The sequence below is a fragment of the Sorex araneus genome, chromosome 10, assembly GCF_027595985.1.
Source record: "Sorex araneus isolate mSorAra2 chromosome 10, mSorAra2.pri, whole genome shotgun sequence".
NCBI classification, from domain to species: domain Eukaryota; kingdom Metazoa; phylum Chordata; class Mammalia; order Eulipotyphla; family Soricidae; genus Sorex; species Sorex araneus.
In genome coordinates this window covers 65,134,117-65,156,761 of record NC_073311.1, presented here as the reverse complement: position 1 = coordinate 65,156,761, position 22,645 = coordinate 65,134,117, and the positions used below count along the sequence as shown (strand labels likewise).

At 53.6% G+C, this 22,645-nt stretch overlaps 1 protein-coding gene and 1 non-coding gene across 5 annotated transcripts; one reads left to right on the top strand and one right to left on the bottom strand.

Annotated features, from left to right (window-relative positions):
* The first annotated feature begins 113 nt into the window (after window positions 1-113).
* INTS13 (integrator complex subunit 13) lies at window positions 114-21,786 on the top strand. Of its 4 annotated transcripts, XM_055118039.1 has the most exons (18): window positions 114-131; window positions 1,097-1,332; window positions 3,497-3,571; window positions 6,400-6,602; window positions 6,951-7,031; window positions 7,822-7,938; window positions 8,036-8,126; window positions 9,303-9,431; window positions 10,683-10,767; window positions 13,588-13,677; window positions 13,901-13,990; window positions 15,030-15,208; window positions 16,660-16,830; window positions 16,949-17,103; window positions 17,362-17,592; window positions 19,411-19,550; window positions 20,104-20,239; window positions 21,385-21,786. In XM_055118039.1, the coding sequence occupies exons 2-18, from the start codon at window positions 1,108-1,110 to the stop codon at window positions 21,422-21,424; spliced, it is 2,238 nt and encodes a 745-aa protein (XP_054974014.1). In that variant the 5' UTR covers window positions 114-131; window positions 1,097-1,107; the 3' UTR covers window positions 21,425-21,786. The 4 variants fall into 4 exon arrangements, with proteins under 4 accessions (XP_054974014.1, XP_004611325.2, XP_054974015.1 ...); XM_055118040.1 differs by lacking the exon at window positions 114-131 and having other exon boundaries at window positions 995-1,332; window positions 7,867-7,938; XM_055118038.1 differs by lacking the exon at window positions 114-131 and having other exon boundaries at window positions 995-1,332.
* Window positions 1,531-1,636, bottom strand: LOC129399199 (U6 spliceosomal RNA). The gene has a single exon (XR_008626982.1). It is a non-coding gene; the product is annotated as a U6 spliceosomal RNA (small nuclear RNA).
* Window positions 21,787-22,645: the final 859 nt, after the last annotated feature.

Below are 22,645 nucleotides of genomic sequence, written 5' to 3'. Positions count from 1 at the left end.
CGACACCCCGGGCGCGGCGCGGGACCCGGGCTGCAGCCGGCCCGAGCGGGGACCGGGCGGGGGCGCCGCGTGCGATCGGGCCGCGTCTTCCGGGAGCCGCTCAGCGCCCGCCCGCCCGGCCCGGCCCGCAGGTACCGCCGGGCCCCGGGGAGGCCGCGGCGCGCGGGTCGCGGGGCCGGGCCGGGCCGGGGCGGGCGGGCGCCGAGGCGGGGGCGGCCGGGCCGGGCCGGGCCCGCGGGGCTGCTGTAGGGGGGAGTTGTGAAGGGCCGGACTCGCTGCCCCCTCCCCGCGAGGGCGGCGGCTTCACCCGCGTGTTCCGGGGCGTGGGAGCGTGGGGGCCTTGTCCCGCGCAAGGGCCGGCGTCGAGCGCGCTGACCCCGCGCTGGGGCGCCTCTGCCGGCCCCCGCCCCCTCCCCCTCCCCCTCCCCCTGCCCCTCCCCCTCCACCCCCGCCCCTTCCCCCTCCTCCTCCTCCTCCTCCCCCCCCTCCCCCTCCTCCTCCTCGCCTGCCGGTGTCGGTCCTTCCCACCACGCCCACGGGCGCTCGGGTGCCCAGGGGCCGCGTCCCCGCAGCCTCCCGAGAGGCAAGCACCTCGACCCGTGTCCTCTCCCCGGACCCAAGTTTTTATTTTTTATTTTTTCAAATAACATCTTCAGACTTATTTGAAGGTTATAAGACTTATAAGACTAAACCAGATGGGTTAGTTTGGGGGCTTAGAGATCATTGGTATCGGCAGAGATCACTGAAGTTGCATTTAAGTAGTATTTGTCACTTATTATATTTGGAAGTGTGTAAGAGTCAGGCAGAATTGTAGGTAAAAATGCTTCCTGAAAATGTATGCCAAAAAGCAAACATGGAAAGTATGAACTGACGCCTATGATGGCTCTGGAAGACCAGCCCCGTCAGCCTCAGTGCGTCCCTTGAATTGATACTTTGTATTCCTGCCGTCTTTAACTCTTATCCTGTTTTGGATACATTTTGCTCCTTCATGCTCCCGGCCTGTTGTCTCGGGAAGGACTCGCTAGAAAGAACAGAAATACAAAACCGTTAAATGTCACCATACACTTACTTGACTGCTGTGCATTTTCCCTTTCAGGGTGAAGCAAAATGAAGATTTTTTCGGAGTCTCATAAAACCGTGTTTGTGGTGGATCACTGCCCATACATGGCAGAATCCTGCAGACAGCATGTGGAGTTCGATATGCTGGTGAAGAACAGGACCCAGGGAATCATCCCTCTGGCCCCCATCTCTAAATCATTGTGGACTTGCTCAGTCGAATCATCCATGGAATATTGTAGAATAATGTATGATATATTTCCTTTCAAAAAGCTGGTGAGTGCCAAGGTCATGCAGATTCACGGTTTGGTGTTCTGGGGTTGTGTTTTTCTGCTTTAACTGGCTTGTTTGCAGTGCTGGGAATGGAACCCAGGGCTTCCCACTTGCAAGGCAGATTCTGTTCCTGAGCCTATATCACCAGCTCATGCGTACTTATGATTGGAAGGGTATACTTCAGTGCCAGTCAGCCACATTAAAAAATATCTGTGTGGAACACTTACAGATTTGATGCCTTGCACAGGGGCTATGCTGTTCTTCTCTGTATTGGCCCAATTTTACTAGTGTGTTGCCGAAGCCAGCACCAAATCTGTTATTTACGTGCGAAGTTGCTAAGGGTCTGTCTTAAAACTGTTAACTGTTATTAAAATGTGTGTGTGTTTTGTAGAATGTCCCTTTGGAGTGAATGTATTATGATGAGTACTTGATCAGGGCCACCAACAATAATAGCTGTTATGGGGCTCCCACATGTATCAGGCACGTTGGGAAGCGCTTCCCATTTATTAACTTGGCTAACTCTCGTAACAGTACCATGTTGTAGATACTAAAATTACTGGGACAGTATTTGGAATACATAATAGCCAGCCGAGAGCAGAATGACTGTGGAGAACTGTTGCCAGCCGGGGAGGGGACGTGGTGCCATCTGATGAGCGGCTGCCGGTCGGACTGCCAGGACGGGGTGCAGACACTCAGGTGAAGGGAGAGAACCCGCCCTCAGTCACCGAGCTATCGGCAGAATGCAAGCTGCCTTGCTGCGTCTGGCTTTGTGGAAAGTCTGCTAAAGTACTGGATTTGCCGCATTTAAAATACTCCTGAGTGCTGGGCAGCAATCATTTTTATTGATAAATAAGGAACTAAGGCTTGCTAGAACCTCCAAGGATGAAATTTGTCTGTGGATTTCAGACTCTCGGCTGCTTGTTTGGGAAAGTCGCCTGCTTGGCTGCATTGGGTGATTCACTCTCTGATTCTCCTCGAGCTGCTGGGACTCGAACCCACCAGCCCGTAGGCCACACAGGCAGGGCAGGAAGGTCAGGCGACCTGGAGAGTCTGTGGGGAACCGGAGACACACCAGTGACGGTCTGAAATTTTCAGTCTCCCTGTGAATTCCTGGGCATTGTATAGAGTAAATACGCGAGTAATGCGGGAGGAGGGCTGATGCGTTGGTTTGAGGCGTGGGGCTCCACATCAGCCCTGGCATTTGCCGCCTGCAGTGTGATTCTGATCTGCTAATCTCTCCAAGCCTCCAGGCAAGCATAGTGCGTCCTTCCTGTGGGCCTCAGAAGGTCCCAGTGAGATGGCATCAGTGATCACATTTCCTGGGGAAGGAAAGTGCTTTGATATTAGGAAGCAGGAGTACAGGTTAGATCCTCTGGAGCATGGCCTGACCTGCCCCCAGAGGGAAGGTCGCCGTTTCATATATTGGCCAGTGCCTTCCTTGCTGGCAGCAGCATCTCCCATGATGAAAGCTCTTTGCTGGCATTTTATTTAAGATTTAGATCGAGTCCTGGGAATTCGGCTTCCTCTCACGTGTGAGGCCCTGGATCCAGTTCTCTTCCTTCCTTCCTTCCTTCCTTCCTTCCTTCCTTCCTTCCTTCCTTCCTTCCTTCCTTCCTTCCTTCCTTCCTTCCTTCCTTCCCTCCCTCAGGAATCAGTCCCGGCGGTGCTCAAGGGACTGTGTGGGATGCTGGGGACTCGAACCCGGACGGGCCCCATGCAGAGCACGAGCCCAGCCCTCTCTATCACTCTGGCCTCTGCGTCAGTGATTCCAGCCCTTGCAGCCTGCAGCCTGCAGCAGGCCGGTGAGGAGCTGTTCTGTGTGCTGGACGGCCTGGCCCTGCGCCCCTGAGTGTGTGCTCCCGGCTTCTCCATTGCCAGGTGTGTGGCAAGCTCCCCTCCCGCCGTGGCTCGTGCCACTCGGGAAAGGAGCTTGTCTTCCCTCGCTTGTCTTCACATTTTGAACAACAGCTGTTTGGGGCCCTCGTGCCCAGTCCTGCTGCGCTGGCAGACGCAAGAGGCGGTTCCAGGCATCTTTGTCCTTAGCTAAGGGAAGGGACCCCCCTCAGACCAGTTTCTTGCAGGGATGCATGTTTTTAAAATTCAACTTGATACATTGTAGCGGGCATTGAATACTGACTAGACTAATTGTTTCTTTGACATCCACTAGGTGAATTTCATTGTGAGTGACTCAGGAGCTCATGTGTTAAATTCTTGGACTCAAGAAGACCAAAATTTGCAAGAGGTATGGTCTGCGTTTAAGCTTCAGCCATTTCTGAGAATTATCTGTTGGAACATTGTTTTTAAATATTAAAAAGATTTTTTTGACCAACCTAATATTCGAATATTATTTTGTAATGCCGAAAGAAAAACAGCTGTACTCATCCTGGTCTCTCCCCTGCTCCTAGAAACACGTTTTCAACGCTTATGTTTTTCTGATATTTACTTCCACATTTCTAAATCTGTTTTTACTGTTGTTTACAAAATATTCTGAAATCTAAACGTTAGCTATTTTTCCTTATTGTCTGTGCGGGTTTGTTTACCTTTTGCCACCATGCCCTGTCCCTTACGTTCTCTGTGTGGACAGATCCAAACTTTAGGTTTGCTTAAAATTCCACAGGTGCCTTATGACATCTGCTGAAGTGTTATTTATGGCTGGAATGTAGAGGTTTCCTTTGAAGTGGTTGGAAGTAGTTCCTCTCCCTCCGAATGAGGATGTCCGTGTGCTCCCGGCTCTCTCCGGCCGCCCCCTCAGCCCTGTGCCCTGGACTTGGCCATGACAGCCGTGCCAGACTGCCCTTGTCTCTGTTCTCTGGCTGTCTGCGTCCCGTTGGTGGGGTATGGGGTCTCCTCGATTGGTCCATCTTTTTTTCATGCTTTGTCTCATTTACTTGCTTAGCCTTTCTGTGTCTCTCGTTTCTGAGAAGTGTCGTGCATCCCAATTATGCCCATTTTTGTCCTGTCCTAGTCTCAGTGGCGTGCAGGTTTAAATCTGCGGTGTCTTGTTTGACATTTCTCCTGCTATCTGGGTCTCCCTCTCTGTGTGGGGATTTTTCTGCTCTGCCTGCCTCTTCCTCTGCACCACGAGTCATACGGCGGCCCGGCAGACTGGGGGGTCTCCTGGCTGCATTTTGTGGACAGGGGATTGCGGGAGAGGCTTTGCTGGGTCCCCTCCTGCTCACGGACGCCGCGGGTAGGTGAGGTCCAGGTCCTTCCCGTGTGCAGGAGACTTGTCGGCCTTCCCTGAGCCAGAGGAGAAGGCACAGGCCTGGCCTGACCTGGCCTGTCTGGTGATTCCGATTTGATTTTGCATTGAAATGCGAGTCATCTCAGTCCCCCTGTGGCACAGCCACCAGGCACGTCTCACCCCATCAGCACTGGCTGCCCTGTGCCCCCCTCACCCGTGGCCTGTCTTCACAGCATCTTTATGCCCGTTCAAGGCAGAGAACTCCTGCTTGGTTCCTTCCAAGATTGTTGTTATTTGGCTTCATACCGTGGAGTTTAGGAATAGCCTGTTCGTTTTTGCAACAAGACCCATTGCAGTTCAGACCCGGGTTCTGTTGGGTTTGTGATTCAGTTCTGATGTTGCCTTCTTAATAATGCTGTCTCCCTTCCAGGAGCGTGAGGCGTTTTCCAGTCGTTTTGGTTTGGTTTTTGGGGCCACACCTAGTGCTGTTCAGGTCTTACTCCTGGCTCTGGACTCAGGGATCATTCTTGGCAGGCTTGGGGGAACCCTGGGATGCCAGTCAAACCCTGGTTGGCCATGTGCAAGGCAAATGCCCTCCCTGCTGTGCTATTACTCTGAAGCCATCATTTGGATTTTTATTGTATTTCAACACTGCTTTGTAGATTTCAGAGCAGATGGTTTGCATTTCTCTTTTTCCTGTTTTATTCTTTCTGATGCTATTTACAAATCGATTTTTCTTTACTAATTTTATTTTTCAAGTGTATATACATACACAGGTGATTAGCCTGATTATTATTATTCCTCAGAGTTTTAATTGGGCCCCTGAGGATTTTTTCTGTATGAGATCATGGCATCTGGGGGCTTAAGTGTTAGCACAGCGGGTAAGGCATTTGCCTTGCACGTATCCGACCTGAGTTTGATTCCAGTGCAACACCAGGGGTAATTCTTGAGTGCAGAGCCAGGAGTAACCCCTGAGCATCGCCGGGTGTGACCCAAAAAGCAAAAAAAAGAGAGAGATCATGGCATCTGTGACATAGATATATTTTACTTCCTCTTTAGTTTCTTTTCTTTTTCTTTTTTTTTTTTTTTTCTAATTTTCCTGCTAGACCCCTTTAGAACAACAATGTGGAATTGAAGTGGTGAAACTGGACAGCCTTCTGCCCCTGATCTAACAGGGAACATTTAATTTTCATCCTTAAGTACAATTTTTTTTCTGTAGTTTTTTTGTTTTAATGTCTTTTACTTGCTTGAGAAAATTTTGTTTGTTAAGTGTGTTTTATAAAATCTTAGATTTTTGTCAGATGCCTTTTGGAGATGATATGTATTTTTAAAAAACGGATGGGGGGTTTTGCTTTGCACATGGCTGATCTTGGGTCAATCTCCTATATTCCATAAGACGGCCCAAACGTGTCAGGGGGAATTCCTGGCCGTGCAGAGCCAGGAGTAACCCCGAGCATCCAGGTGTGGCCCCAAAACAAAAACTGAAAATTGGGGGTTTGTGGGGGAAGACATCTTTCGCATTAACTTTTGGGGCCGGAGCTATGGTACGGTGGGTAGGGCTCTTGTCTTGGCACACGGCCAGCCTGGGTTCAGCCCTTGGCGTCACATATGTTCCACTCAGACCGTGCCCGCCGTAAGCCCAGAGCACTGCTGGGTGTGACCCCCAAAACAAAGCAAACCGAAAAGCCATTACCTTTTGGATGTCGAATCAACTTTGCGTTTCCGGGGCTGGGTCAGGCTTGGGCACGACGTGTGGCTTGTTTCTCTGTCACTGGAGTCAGTATGCTCGCGTGTCAGGGGGTATGGGGGTCCCTGTGTGGGAGACACTGGCCTGAGTTTCCTCACGGTGTCTCTTGTTGCAACGTGGTCCTTTTGCTCTTGCTTAGCTGATGGCCGCGTTAGCCGGTGTCGGGCCCCCCAACCCTCGGGCAGACCCCGAATGCTGCAGTATCCTGCACGGACTTGTGGCCGCTGTGGAGACGCTTTGTAAAATCACAGAGTACCAGCATGAGGCTCGCACCCAGCTCATGGAGAATGCAGAACGGGTAGGAAACCGAGGACGGATCATCTGCATCACGAATGCAAAGAGGTGAGTCGCTGGGTGCTGCCACTCTCGCTCGGGGCGTCCGGAGGCTCCTGCTCTTCCTGTGAGACGCGCAGGTCCTCCTCTCGGCTTCAGGTAGGCCGCAGGTGGCCTCGCTGGTATTAAGTGCTAGTTCTCTCATTCCAACACAAAGACTCCCCCAGAGCAAACCTTCCCTTGCCGCCGTGTGGGTCAGTGCAAATGCTTTCCTCACTGGCTCAGCGAAGGAGTCCACAGAGGACCGTCCCTACGCCCATTCAGCTGCTCATTTCGATGACCATATTGAGTACCGATCACAGGGCACAACTGGGGAAGCGACTGTCCTTTACGTTTGTCGCATCTTTTCTATCTTAGTGATAGCCATGTGCGAATGCTGGAGGACTGTGTCCAGGAGACAATCCATGAGCACAACAAGCTGGCGGCAAATTCGGATCAGTGAGTATGACCCCTCGGATCACTGGGGATAGCCCCTCACATCAGCGGGTCTAACCCCTCAGATCAGAGTGTGACCCCTCAGATCAGTGGGTATGACCCCTCAGATAATCTGGTATAACCTTTCAGGTCAGTGGGTATAGCCCCTCAGATCAGTGGATATAACCCCTCAGGTCAGCAGGTGTAACCCCTCAGATCAGTGGGTGTAACCCCCAGATAGAGAGTGTGGCCTCTCAGATCAGTGGGTGTAACCTTTCAGAGCAGCAGGTATGATCTCTCAGATCAGTGACTATAACCCCTCAGGTCAGTGACTGTGACCCCTCAGATCAGGGGGTATAATCCCTTAGATCAGTGGGTGTAACCTCTCAATCAGGGGCATAACCCCTCAGATCAGCGGGTATGACCTCTCAGACCAGTAGGTGTAACCCCTCAGGTCAGCGGGTATGACTCCTCAGATGAGCGATTATCACCCCTCAGATCAGCGGGTGTGACCCCTCAGATCAGCAGTTATCACCCCTCAGATCAGCGGGTGTGACCCCTCAGTGGCAAACTGGCCGTTTCTCAGTCATGTGTTCCGTGATTTCCAACCTTTTCAGAGATCACTGGTAGCGTTCCTTTGAGTTCTGCACAGCCCTGTTAATTACTGAAAATACATGGCTGCTGAGAAACCTTTTTTGCCCCATTTTCCCTTTCACTTTAGAAGCAGCTTCATTATTTTCTCATAGGAAAAGTGACTTGAAGGAGAAAATAATGCGTGAACTTACAGATTTTGTTTGTTTTTGTTGTTTTTGAGTCACACCCGGCAATGCTCAGGGCTTCCTCCTGACTCTGCACTCAGGAATCACTCCTGGTGGGGCTCGGGGGACCATATGGGATGCCGGAGATTGAACCCGGGTCGGCCGTGTGCAAGGCAAGCGCCCTCCCCGCTGTCCTCTCGCTCCGGCCCCCTGTCCTGAACCCTGTGCCTGGAGTGGATTCCTGCGTTCTGAATGGGAAGTCTCTCTCAGTCTCATGCAGATCCAGAAGTGTGAGCTGGTCCTGATCCACACCTACCCCGTCGGCGAGGACAGCCTCGTGTCTGACCGGCCTAAGAAGGAGGTGAGTGCGGGCGCCGACCCAGCCACCGCCAGAAACACTGAAGCAGGCGCTGGAGCGAGAGCACAGCGGGCGGGGCGTCTGCCTCGCACGCGGCCGACCCGGGTTCGATTCCCAGTACCCCATATGGTCCCCTGAGCACCGCCGGGAGTAATTCCTGAGTGCAGAGCCAGGAGTAACCCCTGAGCATCTATCTCTGGGTGTGACCCAAAAAGCAGAATAAAAAAGAGACACTAAAGCAAACGCTAAAGCAAACGCAGCACATTGCCAGCGACTTTCTGCCAAGAATAAATGCAGTTTGCAGAGCAACCAGTTATGGAAAGCACCTTGATCGGGTCATTAGGTTATAATTGTGAATTTTAAATTGTATTGTTTTGCTTGCCTGCTGACATTTTGATTATATTACAAAACTGCAGTGTGTATTCCTAAATTTGTAATTTAAATGTTCCTTTGTATCACTATCATTTTCCTGGGTTCCAGGCTAAGCCTGTTTTTGGTGAGCGCTGCTATCTCTTTTGATGAAGTGGCAGGTGTTAACTTTACAGTGTGTAATTATGATTTTGTTTTTGTTGTTGTTTTGGGCTACACCTGGCTGTGCTGAGGGCTTTCTCCTGGTTCTGTGCTCAGGGATCACTCACCGGCAGGGTTCGGGTAACTAAGAGCCTTACCTGCTGTACTATTTCTAGCCCCTAAAATATCCTGAGTAGAATTTTTTTTTTTTTTAAATCTTTACAGTAAATATTGATCTTAATAAGTACAGTTTGTGCTGCCTTGTTGTAATCTACTTTCTGTGGCCTTAATGCGTCTCCTGGTCCTAGAACAGGATGTTTGCACATTTTCCGTAGTGACTGACTTGACCTTCAGGGCTGGTCTCTCTCAGGGGACCCTCCTTCTGCAGGGCCCTGTGCATCCGTGTCAGGGAGGCTCCACGCTGAGTTGGGAGCCGTTTGAAGCACTGCTCCGCCACCCGGTTCCCAGTGAGTGCCCGTCCAGCCCAGAGGGTGCTCAGTCCTGAGTGAGCACTTGTTGCTAAAGCGATCATCACGGGTACTTTATGGACCTTCCATTTTTTCCCCTAATTTCTAAAACGCAAGAACATTCCATTCCCAGGGTCGCAGGTGAGCTGCTTAGCGCAAGCCCTTCGTGTTTGCCGAGTTCCTTTCTGCTTCTTCCTCGCAGTTGTCTCCAGTTCTCACCAGCGAGGTCCACAGCGTTCGTGCAGGACGGCATTTGGCTACCAAGTTAAATATTCTAGTCCAGCAGCATTTCGACTTGGCGTCAACAACAATTACAAATATTCCGATGAAGGTAGGCCGTTCTTTTCCTCCTCTGTGGAGGGGGCTGAGTGCTTTTTAAATATTTGTTTGGCGTGCGTCACTTATTTTCCTTGAACCGTAACAACTTCCCCCAGATGAGAGTCCCTGTTTTACTAGTCCACACTCTGTCTGACCAGGGCCGTAATTTCTAGAAAGCGAAAAGACAGAACCACAGAACAAAGTGCTGTAATTATCTTTCTGAAGAGAACACTTAGTCACCTTTTTGATTTTAATTATCTTCTCACTACTTGCATAAAAATATAATCTTTGTCTTAATGTGATTACTTTTTCTGTGATTCTTAACAGTTGTGTTATTGGACTCTTTTGTTTGTTTGGTTACCAACACATCTGGTAGTGCTCAGGTATTGCTCCTGGCTCTGTGCTCACTCCTGGCAATGCTCAGGAGACCATAAAGGGTGCTGGGGATTGAACTGGGTCAGCTGTGTGCGAGGCAAACACCCTACCCGCTGTACTATCTATCACTCTGGCCCTGTGGGTATTTAAAGGTGCTCACGGGGCCCCTCCCAACAGTATTTATAATGATGCTATTTTGTTTAAACTCCAATCTCAGCTCACATAAAATATTTAAATTACATTGTTTTAGTATAGGAAGAGTATTGGCAAGACAGTGCCTATGCTGGAAAGTTTCTGAAGTTTCTAGCTCAGTCATCTGTTAATAAAAGAAAATCTCTTATTATATATAAACATTGGTTTTGGTTTTGGTTTTCTGGCTCTTGGGTCACACCCCGCAGTGCTCAGGGCTCACTTCCGACTCTGCACTCAGGAATTACTGCCGGCTCAGAGGACCATCGGGATGCGGGGGATCAAACTCAGGGACATGCCCTCCCTGCTGTGCTGTAGCTCCAGCCCCCAGGCAGTGGTTTCTAACAGTTCGTGTAAAATTTGCGTCTTTAAATAGTTAAAATTTAGGTTAAGTCTGGACAGAATTGCTTCCATCATTGCAACCAACAGTTGCTGGTCTATCAGATGTCATGCCGAGTGTGTATGCCAAGTGTGCCCATACGCCTAGGTACCTGCGAATGGTTCTTTATTGTGTGTGTTTCGGGGCCACACCTGGCGATGCTCAGAACTTACTCCTGTCTCTGGCGGGTTTGGGGGACAACATGGGCTGCCAGGGGTGGAATCCGGGTTGGCCACGTGCCAGGAAAGCCTGTAACTTTGCTCAGACCCCTTTTGTGTGTAACGTTTAAGCAAAACTAAGATCTTCAAACTTGGACTTTAGGAAGAACAGCACGCGAACACGTCTGCCAATTACGACGTGGAGCTTCTCCACCACAAGGACGCACACGTGGATTTCTTGAAAAGTGGTGAGTGACACTTCCTAGTGCGTGCGCCACGCGCCTCTGAATGCTTCGGGAAACACCTGGCTGCCTAGACCCGCCCCTTCTCACCTGCCGGTCGCCGTCCTGCGTGGCCGCGGGGCCAGTGCTTAGCATCTGCTTGAGGAAGGAGCCGTTGGTTTTCCTGTTGGCACACCAGCCCCCTCGGAAACGGGAACAGATCAGACGCTGCCTCTGAAGAGCGATGGGCTCAGAACTCGGGAGATGAGAGTCAGTGTTCGAGAGCTGGGGTAGTAGTGCAGCCCGAGGCGCTTGCTCCAGGCGGCCCCCGGGGGTTGGTTCCCGGCATCCCGTAGGATCCCCGAGCACAGAGCCAGGCGTAGGCCCTGAGCACTGCTGGGGGTTGCCCCAGACAGACAATTAAGAAATCAGTTGTTTTAAAATTGAAATTGATTTTCTTCCCCTCAAAGAATTATTTGAGTCCGTGGCGCTTGTTTCCAGAACTGGCTTGTGCACGTGTCCGAGCCGGCGCGAGGGGAAGGTGGCAGAGAGGGGCCGGGCGTGAGTCCGCTCTGCTGCTGGCCTGCGCGCTCGCTGCGGACGAGGATGCTGGGCCGGAGGCACCGTCAGTCGGTCCGTTGTTCCTAAACTTCAGGACAGTCTTTAAAGCTTTGTTTTGGGAGGCCACACCCAGTGCTCACCTGGTGCTCGGGAGTTACTCCTGTCTCTGTGCTCAAGGGTCAGTCTCGATGACGCTCAGGGCAGCACCTGGCGGGCCAGGGATTGGACCCAGGTCAGCCTGTGCGCGGCCAGCGCCCTGCCCACGGCCCTTGCTCCAGCCCCAGGCCGTGTGAGTTTCCTTCCCCGCCGCCCCGCCTCCCTTCAGCACTGTCGTTCACAGTGTGGCTCCTGATGGTTGTTTCGGACACTCAGCTCCCTACCCCAGCCCCAGCACCGCTGTCACCTTCCCTCCACGTTGTCTCTGTCTTTCCAGGCCCCCTGCGTGCCGGCCCCTCGCAGGCCATAGGCACGTATTTCATACTGTTTGCTCTCCCTGAATGGCTAACAGAATGATCAAAAAATATTTCTGTAGAGGAAAGTTTGTGAAGATTGTTGTATTTCACCATGGGGAGATTGAGTCCTGCCGGGGTTGCCTGAGCTGTTGTTGCGTGTTACGCCTTTCGTGGTGGTGTTCTGGTGAGCCGACGTCGGTTGCTTTCTGCCTTACACCCATTCATCCTCTACTGGGGTGTCAGTGTTGGAGAGATTAGAGATATTGATTGCGTGTGCCAGAAAAGTCTAGAATTCTTAACTGGGCAGTCCAGCTGGAGTTAAGTTTTTCTTTTTCCTTTTTTTGCTTTTCACACCAGGCGATGCTCAGGAATTACTCCTGGCTCTGCACTCAGGAATTACTCCTGGCGGTGCTCAGGGGCCATGTGGAATGCCGGGGATCGAACCTGGTTTGGTCATACGCAGGGCTAACGCCCTCCCTGCTGTGCTATCGCTCCAGCCCCTGGACTTAAATTTCTAACTGGGCAGTGGCTTTGGGGCGTGGGAGCTGCTGCCTGACCCCGCCCAGAGTTCCCCAGAGGTCTCCCCTGGGAGCAGGGGCCGAGAAATGTGTGCGTCGAGGTCATCTCTTGAGATTTGAGTCTCTGGAACAAGGCCAGTGGATGAGCTTCCGTGGGGGCGCTGGGCCCTCCCGACCCAGAAGGCTGGGCGCTCTGCGGGGTGGGGTCTCTGGGCGGTGGACGCCTGGCGGGGGCTTGGTTGGCGCCTTTCATGTTTGGCTTTAGAATGTTTCCTTTGTGAACTAAAGTCTCCAGATCCGCCTACTTACCTTGACCTTGTCGTGTGTTTCTGAAGTTTATACCGTGGGCCAGTCATTATCGCGTTAGGAATGTTGGAATTCACCCCATACGAAGTATAACAGGAGAAAAACTGAGGTAAATGGCTGTATTGATGTTTAATAAAGCAGCAGTTGCTTTTGGAATCATAGAATAACATGTGAGATAGCATCAGTTTGCAAAATACAGATTGTTTCCCCCTGAAAACCTGAAGAATATTAACAACAGCTCTGAGTCATGGTACCTCTCGGCCATTGCTGGACCAGCCGTGGCTGCCTGTGGGCACTTGCTGCTGTATCCAGGGGCGAGGCCTCTGGGGAGGCTGTGGGGGTGAGGGCGGAGTTGCCCGAGGGTGTCTGGGGGGCACCGGGCAGCCCTGCCCTCCTGGGCTCTGGCTGGGGACCCTGCTGGCCACCCGGCTCTGTTACGTCGCAGCTTTGAGACATATCCGTCATCGTTCCTGGATTCTGTCGCTTTATTTGGGGTATCGGGCCCAGTTCTAAGGGAGTACTAGGGCTGAGTCCTGGTGGAGTTTGAGGGGCTGTTTGTAGTGCAGGGATGTGGCCGGGCTCGTGGCGTGCGCAGCCAGCGCCCGGTCACCTGTGCTCTCTCCGGGCCCCGGGGGTTAGCGTCGAAGAGCCTCGTGCATCTGCTCTGCCGTTACATCTTCCCCGTCTTGTCGCCTCCGGTTTAGAGCTCCCTGCAAGGAGATGAAATTGTCTCCCCGCCCCACAGACAACTCCCACTTCTCGTCTCCGGCTGCTCCAGGCCGGGTCCCTTCTGCCCCTCCTTGTTCCACCAGCTGGAGCCGTCGAGTAGGCAAGTTGGAGGCGAATAAAGTATTTCTCTCACATAAGTGATACCTGAAGTAGTCGATGTTTCCCCAGGAGGGTCTCCCAAATGCTCTCCCTGAAGTGTTTCCTGCTCCAGCCCACCCTCTGCTGGGACTTGTGGGTGTGACGGAGCGTCAAGTCGCTGTTTCTCTGGCTTGCTTTCAAAGGTGACTCCCACGTCGGTGGTAGCAGCAGAGAAGGCTCCTTTAAGGAGACCATCACACTGAAGTGGTGCACCCCGAGGACGAACAACATCGGTGGGTGTCGGTGGGTGCTGGAGAGCAGAGAGGGGGGGAGGAGGGAGGGACGGAGCGAGGGAGAAAGGGAGAGGGAGAGGAGAGAGGAGAGAGAGGCAGTTGAGGTGCCAGAAGCACCGCCGAGGGATGCGTTTCTCTGAGTCATCTCGGGTTTGAGGAACAAGGTTTTGTAACTGGGGCCTGTTCCTTCTGTCCCTGCCACTCGGTGTCGCTTCCGTTCCAGAGCTGCACTACTGCACGGGCGCCTACCGCATCTCCCCCGTGGACGTCAACAGCAGGCCTTCCTCCTGCCTCACCAACTTCCTGCTGAACGGTAACCCTCGGCTTTCGTTACTGACTCCGAGCTCAGTGCCCGAGAGAGCTCGGAGAGTATGTCGGCATGGCAACTCCAGGGCCGGGCACCGGGGTCCGCGGTGATCAGCCTAGAGCCGTTTCACTGACGCCTAAAATAAACTCAGGTCTTGTAGATCATTGCACTTATGAGTAACACAAGTGTGTTTTTTTGTGTTTTCACTTAAAAGTTCTGAACATTAGAGCTCAGGTTGAACTTCTTAGTGGATGACTCCTCGCCCATCTGTCTTGATCTGTTGCACATGAATCACAAAGCGTAAGTGGGCAGAGCCTGGCAAGCTCCCCGTGGCATATTCGATATGCCAAAAACAGTAACAAGTCTCAAAATGGAGTCGTTACTGGTGCCCACTCGAGCAAATCGATGAGCAACAGGATGACAGTGATACACTGATGTGGATTGATTTCACTGGACCATTGTACCTTTCTTATAGTACGTTTTACTATTACGTGATTCTTAGGCATTTGGCCTTAAATCTGCTGTGACAAATAATTGGGTTCAATTTGCTGAATCTCCCTTGGTGATTCTCCTGACCAACTAGACTTTGAACAAAGAACAGGCAGGCTGCCTCTAGCATAAGGCTGATTGCGTTCTTGTAGGAAGCACAATTTTTATTATATAAAGTCCAGATAAAATAACATTCAGTCTTGTGAAACAGGAAGTGGTTTCGGTCAGAGGGCGGGTGGGGGTGTGGCAGTAATTGAGACTGCTGGATCACGGGAGGGCTTTGCAGCACCTGTCTCCTTTTCCTTCCTGGCACTGAGGAGGAAAGTTATCTATAAAATCATAGTTGAAAATCTCTAAGCCAGAAGATGCTAGAGGCACTTTGAAAGCCCGGGGAGATGAGAGGAGGCGTATCAAGAGCACTGGGGCTGGAGTGTCCTGTAGTAGGTCAGCCTTGCTGGAGAAAACATGGGGATTAAGTCACAAGTCAAGGGCCACACGTGAAGGGGGACAGTGAGCCTGGGCGGTCCCAGCCTAACCCACCTCTCGCCTGTGGCAGGCCGCTCGGTCCTGTTGGAGCAGCCACGGAAGTCAGGCTCCAAAGTCATCAGCCACATGCTCAGTAGCCACGGAGGAGAGATTTTCCTGCACGTCCTCAGCAGCTCTCGGTCCATTCTGGAGGACCCCCCTTCGATCAGCGAGGGGTGTGGCGGGAGAGTGACGGACTACCGCATCACAGTAAGGCCAACAGCCCTCCTCGCGCCGTGTGTTCGGTCTGTCTCCTTCAGTGCTGGGGTGGGGGGGGGGCAGTTCAGTGCCAAGCTGTCACCCAAGGTGGCTCTGAGCCACTGCCGGCTTGTTGGCCTTAGCTGGGAAGCGTCCTGCGGCAGAGAGAAAGGTTCTCGCTGGAGCCCTTAGATACCCACCGCGCCGTCTCTGGAAGCACAGGCAGACCCCGTGCAGGGTGGGACGGAGACTGAGCCCAACTGATACTTCAGTGGGCTTCATTTCTAGTGAATTAAAAGACAGGCAGAAGCGTTTGAGTGGCCGCTCCTCAGTTGTTTTTTGGTTTTATTTTGTCTTTGGGTCACACCCCGCGGTGCTCGGAGTTTACTCTTAGCTCTGTACGCAGGAATCACTCCTGGTGGCCTCAGGGGACCCTATGGGATGTCAGAGATTGAGCCCAGGTTGGCCGTATGTGAGGCAGCGCCCCCTGCTGGACAGTCGCTCCAGCCTGAGTTGTTACTTTGAAGCACTTAATTTTTCTATTAAGGTGACTGACCATAAGGAAATTTTTTGAGTAGAAATTCTGTTCATTTTTTCCCCTCTTGCTCTCTTTTTATAATCAGTGTTTTATGGCTGTCTGCTTCCTTAGGGGGTCCATAGTCTGCAGTGCTCAGGGGCTGCTTCTAGAGGTGGTCAGACCAGGGCTCCCCCCTCAGACATGCTTCCCAGGCCAGCCGCACCTGCCCCTCTGGTGATCGTGGAGTTGAAATGCGGGTGGAGAGGAAAGGGTCTGTCCGCAGCTGCTAGTGCCCGGGGCTTGCTCCTGCGCCCGGCCGCCTCTCACTCTGGGAGGTGCGAGGGGCCCATCAGGCCGGCCGCGTGCAAGGCGAGTGCCTTCACCTCGTCTCTCTCTCTGGCCCTGTTGACTGCTCCTTTAAAGCACCCTGACACTCTGTATTCGATAAAGAATCTGATTAGGCCGGGGTGGGGGGGAGGAGGATTCTTATTACATATTTTTTTAGCTAGAGGGAAAAATAAGTAGGAATTTTAGGAAATATAGAAAATTAAATACTAAGACTAAAATGATCTTAATTCCATCATTTAAAGTTAACGGTTTGATTATCTGCTGAAGATAGTTTTAAGTTAGCTAAGGTTCTAATGTGATCATTCATTCTGTTACCAACATATAGAAAAGAGGCCAGTTACGGGAATGAAGGGGGGAAGTGTCCCTTGGCTCTTACATAGTGGGAGAACCCAGAGTCCTCGTGCTGGGGTGCTCTCCGCCTCATTGTGCGACCCGTGCATTCTCCTGTCGCATGTTTCGGGGCGGGGGCGGGCGGGTGGGGGAGTACGGTCACTCCCCACGGGTCAGACAGGCCGCCAGGGAGACAGATTATGACATGTAATCCATGCTGAAACAGTAGGAAATAGCTTCTAATTGTATCTTATTTGGTTATCATTAGGATTTTGGTGAATTTATGAGGGAAAACAGATTAACTCCTTTTCTAGACCCCAGATATAAAATCGACGGAAGTCTTGAGATCCCTTTGGAACGAGCGAAAGATCAATTAGAAAAACACACGCGTTACTGGCCCATGATCATCTCACAAACCACCATTTTTAACATGCAAGCGGTGAGTGTCGGCTTCCTCGGAGACCCGGCCACACGGTCTCGACAGCAGCGTGGGCACGTGTGGGCCGAGGGTGCCCGGCCGGCTGCTTAAGGGCTTCTCTCCTCCTCGCCCGTCGCAGGTGGTTCCGTTAGCCAGTGTCATTGTGAAAGAGTCTCTGACAGAGGAGGACGTGCTGAACTGTCAGAAAACAATATACAACCTGGTGGACATGGAGAGGAAGAACGACCCTCTGCCCATCTCCACGGTCGGCACGCGAGGAAAAGGCCCCAAGAGGTAGTTTCCCTTCGTTCCCGGCCGTGTGTGTACCGAGACCGTGCTTCAGAGGGGTCTGCGGGGGAGGGGGTGCGAGTCGGGAGAGGCGAGAGGGAGCAGCGCGGTCGGGGTCCCTGGAGAGGGTCCCTGCGGGTGGGCGCCACACCGGAAGCTGCTGAGTGGGGAAGGAGGGCGTTGGTCAGGCTGGCGTCCTGCTCAGCGGCGGGGAGGGGTCCTCGCCCCTCCCGGCGTCTGAGGGCCTGGTGGTCTTGGCTGCAGGGACGAGCAGTACCGGATCATGTGGAACGAGCTGGAGACCCTCGTCAGGGCCCACACCAGCAACTCGGAGAAGCACCAGAGAGTCCTGGAGTGCCTGATGGCGTGTCGGAGCAAACCCCCCGAGGAGGAAGAGCGGAAGAAGCGCGGGAGGAAGAGGGAGGACAAAGAGGACAAGTCCGAGAAGGCCATGAAGGACTACGAGCAGGAGAAGCCCTGGCAGGACTCGGAGAGGTGACGTGTGCGCCGACGCCCGCCCTGTAGCTCACTTCCTGTGTTTCACCGCGTGGTTGCAGTCTCATTCTTTTCTTTTCTGCTCTTTGGGTCGCGCCCGGCATTGCGCAGGGTTACTCCTGGCTCTGCACTCGGGAATCACTCCTGGTAGTGACCGGGGAACCATATGGGATGCTGGGAATCGAACCCAGGTCGGCCGTGTGCAAGGCAAATGCCCTACCCACTGTGCTGTGGGTCCAGCCCCTGCAGTCTCAGTCTTAAGTCTAAAGGCCACCTCTGGGACTTAAAGAGGATTTTCGGGAGCTGGAGAGACGGTCCGTGGGTGGACGCTTGCCCTGCCCTTGACTGACCCGGATTCAATCTCCAACGCCGAATCTGGTCCTGAACCCGCCGGGATTGATTCCTGAGCACAGAACCAGGAGTAACCCCCGAGCACTGCTGGGTGTGGGCCCCCCAAAAACAATCACCATAAAAAGGGGAAGGCATTTATTTTTCCTTTTAGGGGCAAGGAAGTATTTAGTTTTCTCTAAGTAGTTTCTGAACGCCACGCTCCCTGCTATTGTTATCAGTGTTTGTGTGTGTGCTGGAACTCAAAAGCGCAGTCTTAGCGTTCTGTGCAGTGACTGTTAGCTGAGACCCGCCAGGTGTTTGGCACGAGATCCCCGGTGTGGGGACTCTAGGGTGATGCAGGAGAGACAGACGCAGGAATGGGGAAAGAGCAGCGGACAGGGGGTCTTGCCGCCCCAGAGAGCGATACAGGCCCTGGAGCACAGAACAGGGCACGGGGTCCCGGGAGGGCATAGCTGGGCACGGGGTCCCGGGAGGGCATAGCTGGGCACGGGGTCCCCGGGAGGGCATAGCTGGGTACGGGGTCCCGGGGGTGCAGAGCCTGGCACACTCTGGCCCGGAGCCCCCTTCCTCATCTTGAGTCTCGTCAAGGCTCAGTTTTTTTTTTTTGCTTTTTGGGTCACACCCGGCCATGCACAGGGGTTACTCCTGGCTCTGCACTCAGGAATTACTCCTGGCGGTGCTCAGGGGACCATATGGGATGCTGGGAATCGAACCCGGGTTGGCCGCGTGCAAGGCAAACGCCCTACCCGCTGTGCTATCGCTCCAGCCCCAAGGCTCAGTGTTTTAGGGGCCACAACATAAAAGCCGCAAGGCCGGGTGCATCTGCCGCCACTGTTGGGGTGACGGGAAGGCGGTGCAGGGCTGGGCTCGGGGCTCCGTGGGGTTCCCCGAAGCTGCCGGGCGCCGGCGCTGCCCAGCGCGAGTGAGGTGTCGGACTTTGAGCAGGGCTGGCTCCTTTGAGGAGAGGGGCCCGGAGAGGGCGGGCCACTGCCCCTGAGCACGGAGCCAGGGGTCAGTCCTAAGCACCACCGGGGGTGCCCAAACCCTCGCGGGGAAAGGAGCGGGGCCACAGCTCGCGGACAGAGTGGCGAGAGACCCGGGTTCCTCTTGGGATTTGAAGTCACAGTTTGACCCTGCCTTTAAAAATTAAAATTGCAATTTCTCCTGAGATTTCACGCTCTTCAATTTTTCTCCATTTTCATCTTTTACGGCTAAACATTACTGAATTAGTACGTGACTGTGATGACAGTAGGAGACAAAAATTCTGGTCGTGCTTTTGAGTGGTTCCTCTGTTGAATGTGTGAGAACAGCTTTCCTCAAGGTGGGCTGAGCTGGGCGTGGGTCTGTAGACCCTAACGGCTGACGCCTCTCTCCTGGGCGTGGGTCTGTAGACCCTAAAGGCTGACGCCTCTCTCCTGGGCGTGCGTCTGTAGGCCCTAACGGCTGACGCCTCTCTCCCTCTAAAAGGCTGAAAGGAATCCTGGAACGCGGCAAGGAGGAGTTGGCTGAAGCCGAGATCATAAAGGATTCTCCCGACTCCCCAGAACCTCCAAACAAAAAGCCCCTCCTGGAGGTGGACGAGACCCCGCCCACAGAGAAGGCCAAAGGTGAGGGGCACGCGGGCGCTCTGCGGGGCCTCAGCTCTGGGCTGTTGTTGTTCCCCTTCATTGCGGCCCCGTGGTGTGCGTAGTGACTCCTGACGGAGTTTCAGGCACACAGTTCCAGCAGCAACCCCGGGCCAGTGTCCGCTTCCCTCCACCAGTGTCCCCGGGCTCCTGCCCACCCCGGCCTGTCTCTGTGCCCACCTGGGCCCCGGGGCCCCTCTCCCCGCACCCCATCCTGCCTCAGTGTTCACCTGGGCCGTAGTCCCCCCTGCCCCTGGCCTGCCTCTGCGGCCGGCCTACCTTCCCCTTTGAGCACTGTTCCTGAGAGTCCCCATGCCATGCTTGACCATGGCTCTGTCCTTCCCCTTCCTGCCCCACCGGAGGCTCCTTACCGGGACGGTAACGTCATCTTCAGTCATCTGAGTCCTCCAGTCAATCTCAACGCTGGTGCCATCTCAGCCCCCCCCCCCCAGCGGAGGAGGGAGTTGTCCCGCCCTAATTGGACGGGACGACCCTTGCGGGAATCACGTCCCTCTTCTCTCTCTCCCGTGTCCAGGCCCCGTGTCCCTGCTGGCTCTGTGGAGTGGCCGGATCAACGCCGCCAATTCCAGGAAGCACCAGGAGTTCGCCGGCCGCCTGAACTCTGTCAACAACAGAGCGGAATTGTACCAGCACCTGAAAGAGGAGAATGGGTCTGTGTGGTTTTCTCTTCGGTAGGGTTTGGGTCAGTTTACTGCCCTGTTAGAGTGGAAGCTTGCAGACCTTTGAAGGCATCACAGCAGCGCTGCTGCTTGGCTTGATACGCTTTATGGCATGAACTCTCGTGTTACTTAGAGAAAGACCAGAACGACCTTGTTTCCCCCTTGTTGTCTGTTACATGTGAAAGTTCTGGTTTGTTACTGGCAGCCCTGAGGCTTTCACTTCTTTGAGGTGCTTTTCTTCAGTGACCAGTGAGCAGCAGTGCGGGGAAAGATCCCGGGGAGAATGTGGCGTGTAGTTCTGAGTCTGTATCAGATGAGAGGTGTGAGCCCATTTCTTACTGCGTGGTCCTAGTGTCAGGGATACTGATTCTGACCGAGTAAGTCCAGGTCTAACGGGATATGGCTGAAATCCAATCACGGACAACTCCGTCACTGTGTAGGTCACTGTGATTCAACTAAAAATAAAATGTTCTAAATCTTTTTTTTTTAGAAGAAATTCTTTTAAAAATGAATTGGTAGAGAAAAGATTTTAGTGGACAAGTAAATGAAATTTTTGGCCATACCTGGTGGTACTCAGGGCTTACTCCTGGCTCTGCTCTCAGGGGTCACTCCAGGCCGGGTTTGGGGGACCATATGGGATGGCAGGGATCACCCGGGCAGCCAGGCGCAAGGCCAGTGCCTGCCTGCGGGACTCTCTGGCCCCTTAGAGTCTTAGCTAGAAGGGAGAGGTGGTTTTGCTTGGAGAGGCATGCTGAAATGAACAGTGACTGTTGAAACCTTGGGAAAGTCGCTCCATCTCTCTGGGCTGGAACTGTTTATCTCTCTCTGTGCAAGTAAGGCAGTTAGAGTAACCCGAGGCTCTAGCTTTAGTCCTTCCGTGAAGTTCTTTGACGATAGTAGATTGTATTTTTCATGGTTTGGCGGTCACCCCGAGCTCAGGACTCACTCCTGGCTGTGTGCTCAGGGGTCGCTCCTGGCAGGGCTCAGGGGACCATATGGGGGCCTGGTGCGGCCTCCCCTCGTCCTCTGCCCTCTCTGGCCCTGACTGTATCCGGTTCTCACCTCCCGTGGGAGACACAGGGGGGAAGGTGGCTGTCGGGGAATGTTCTAATCTTCCGGCTTTCTCCCGTTTCCAGGACGGAGCCGGCAGAGAGCGGGAAGGCCAGCCGGCAGTGAGCTCGGGGACGTGCCGAGGGCCGGGCAGCCTGGAGTGAGGATTCTGCAGTGACGTGGCCGGGACTGGTTTTTACATTTTTAAATATTTCCACAGACTCTATCTTTTTCTACCGTAAGATTGGCACATATGTCGGAGCTATACCCCGAGATCTGTCTTCTTCAGATCACACAAATTTATTTTACGGTAAAGGATGTTCCCTCTGGAAATTTTTTTTTTAAGTTCTTATACTTCTCTTTGCCAAATAAAACTATGAAAAATATCTGAAAGGGGGGAAACACCAGAGTATTCCTTTAGGAAATACATTGTTCACTTAAGGACTGGCAACTTCAGGAAAGTAAAAATATTTTTTCCAGAATTAAGAGTAAGGTCTGCAATATTTAATCTAAAATCGTACCTGTTGGGGCGGAGGGCGCACGGGGCAGGCTCGTTGGCAGCCTGCCCTGCATTGCCCCGGCCCTTCCCCGGGACGCCCCTCTCCTGCGCTGCTCCTGGAAGCCTCTGCCCTCCCGGGAAGTGGGAGCCACAGGGCGCTTTCCCGGGCACCCAGCGGAAATGCACAGGGTGAGCAGCCCTGTGCCTGTGCTCGTCTGCCTCTCCCAGGTCTGCAGCACCCTCTGGGGGAGCACTGTGGGGAGTGGCCCCCTGAGGGGAGAGCACTTGGGGGAGTGGCCCCCTGGGGGGAGAGCACTGGGAGGAGTGGCCCCCTGAGGGGAGAGCACTGGGGGGAGTTGCCCCCTAAGGGGAGAGCACGGGGGGAGTGGCCCCCTGAGGGGAGAGCACTGGGGGAGTGGCCCCCTGAGGGGAGAGTACTGGGGGAAGTGGCCCCCCGAGGGAAGGAACACTGTCCAGGACGAGCACCTCTGTGGAGAGAGCACTGTCTTCAGAGGAGCACCCACTGAGAGGAGGAACACAAGAAGGAGCACCTTCTGAGGGGAGAGCAGTGTTGGGAGGAGCACCCTCTGAAGGGAGAGCACTGGTTAGGAGGAGTGCCCTCTGAAGGGAGGACCCCTGTCAGGAGGCGACTCTCTGAGGGGAGAGCACTGTGGTAAGGGGTTCTCTCAGGGCTCTCCTGTCACAGACTGAGAGAAGTGAAGATTCCTCACCAAGTGATGAGCAACACCGTGCTCAGGACTGACACGGGAATTCTCCCCAGAGCTGCTACTCCGGGCGGGGTGGGGGGGTGGGGGGTGGGGGACTCGATGCAGCGAGGCCCGAGGCTG

What these genes read in the sequence shown, in the direction of transcription:
- INTS13 (XM_055118039.1), top strand. Translation starts at nt 1,108, where the DNA reads ATGAAGATTTTTTCGGAGTCTCATAAAACCGTGTTTGTGGTGGATCAC. An exon ending in CCCGAGGACGAACAACATCG is followed by an intron (nt 13,678 to 13,900) that starts GTGGGTGTCGGT and finishes CTTCCGTTCCAG; the next exon opens with AGCTGCACTACTGCACGGGC. An exon ending in TGACGGACTACCGCATCACA is followed by an intron (nt 15,209 to 16,659) that starts GTAAGGCCAACA and finishes GGTTATCATTAG; the next exon opens with GATTTTGGTGAATTTATGAG.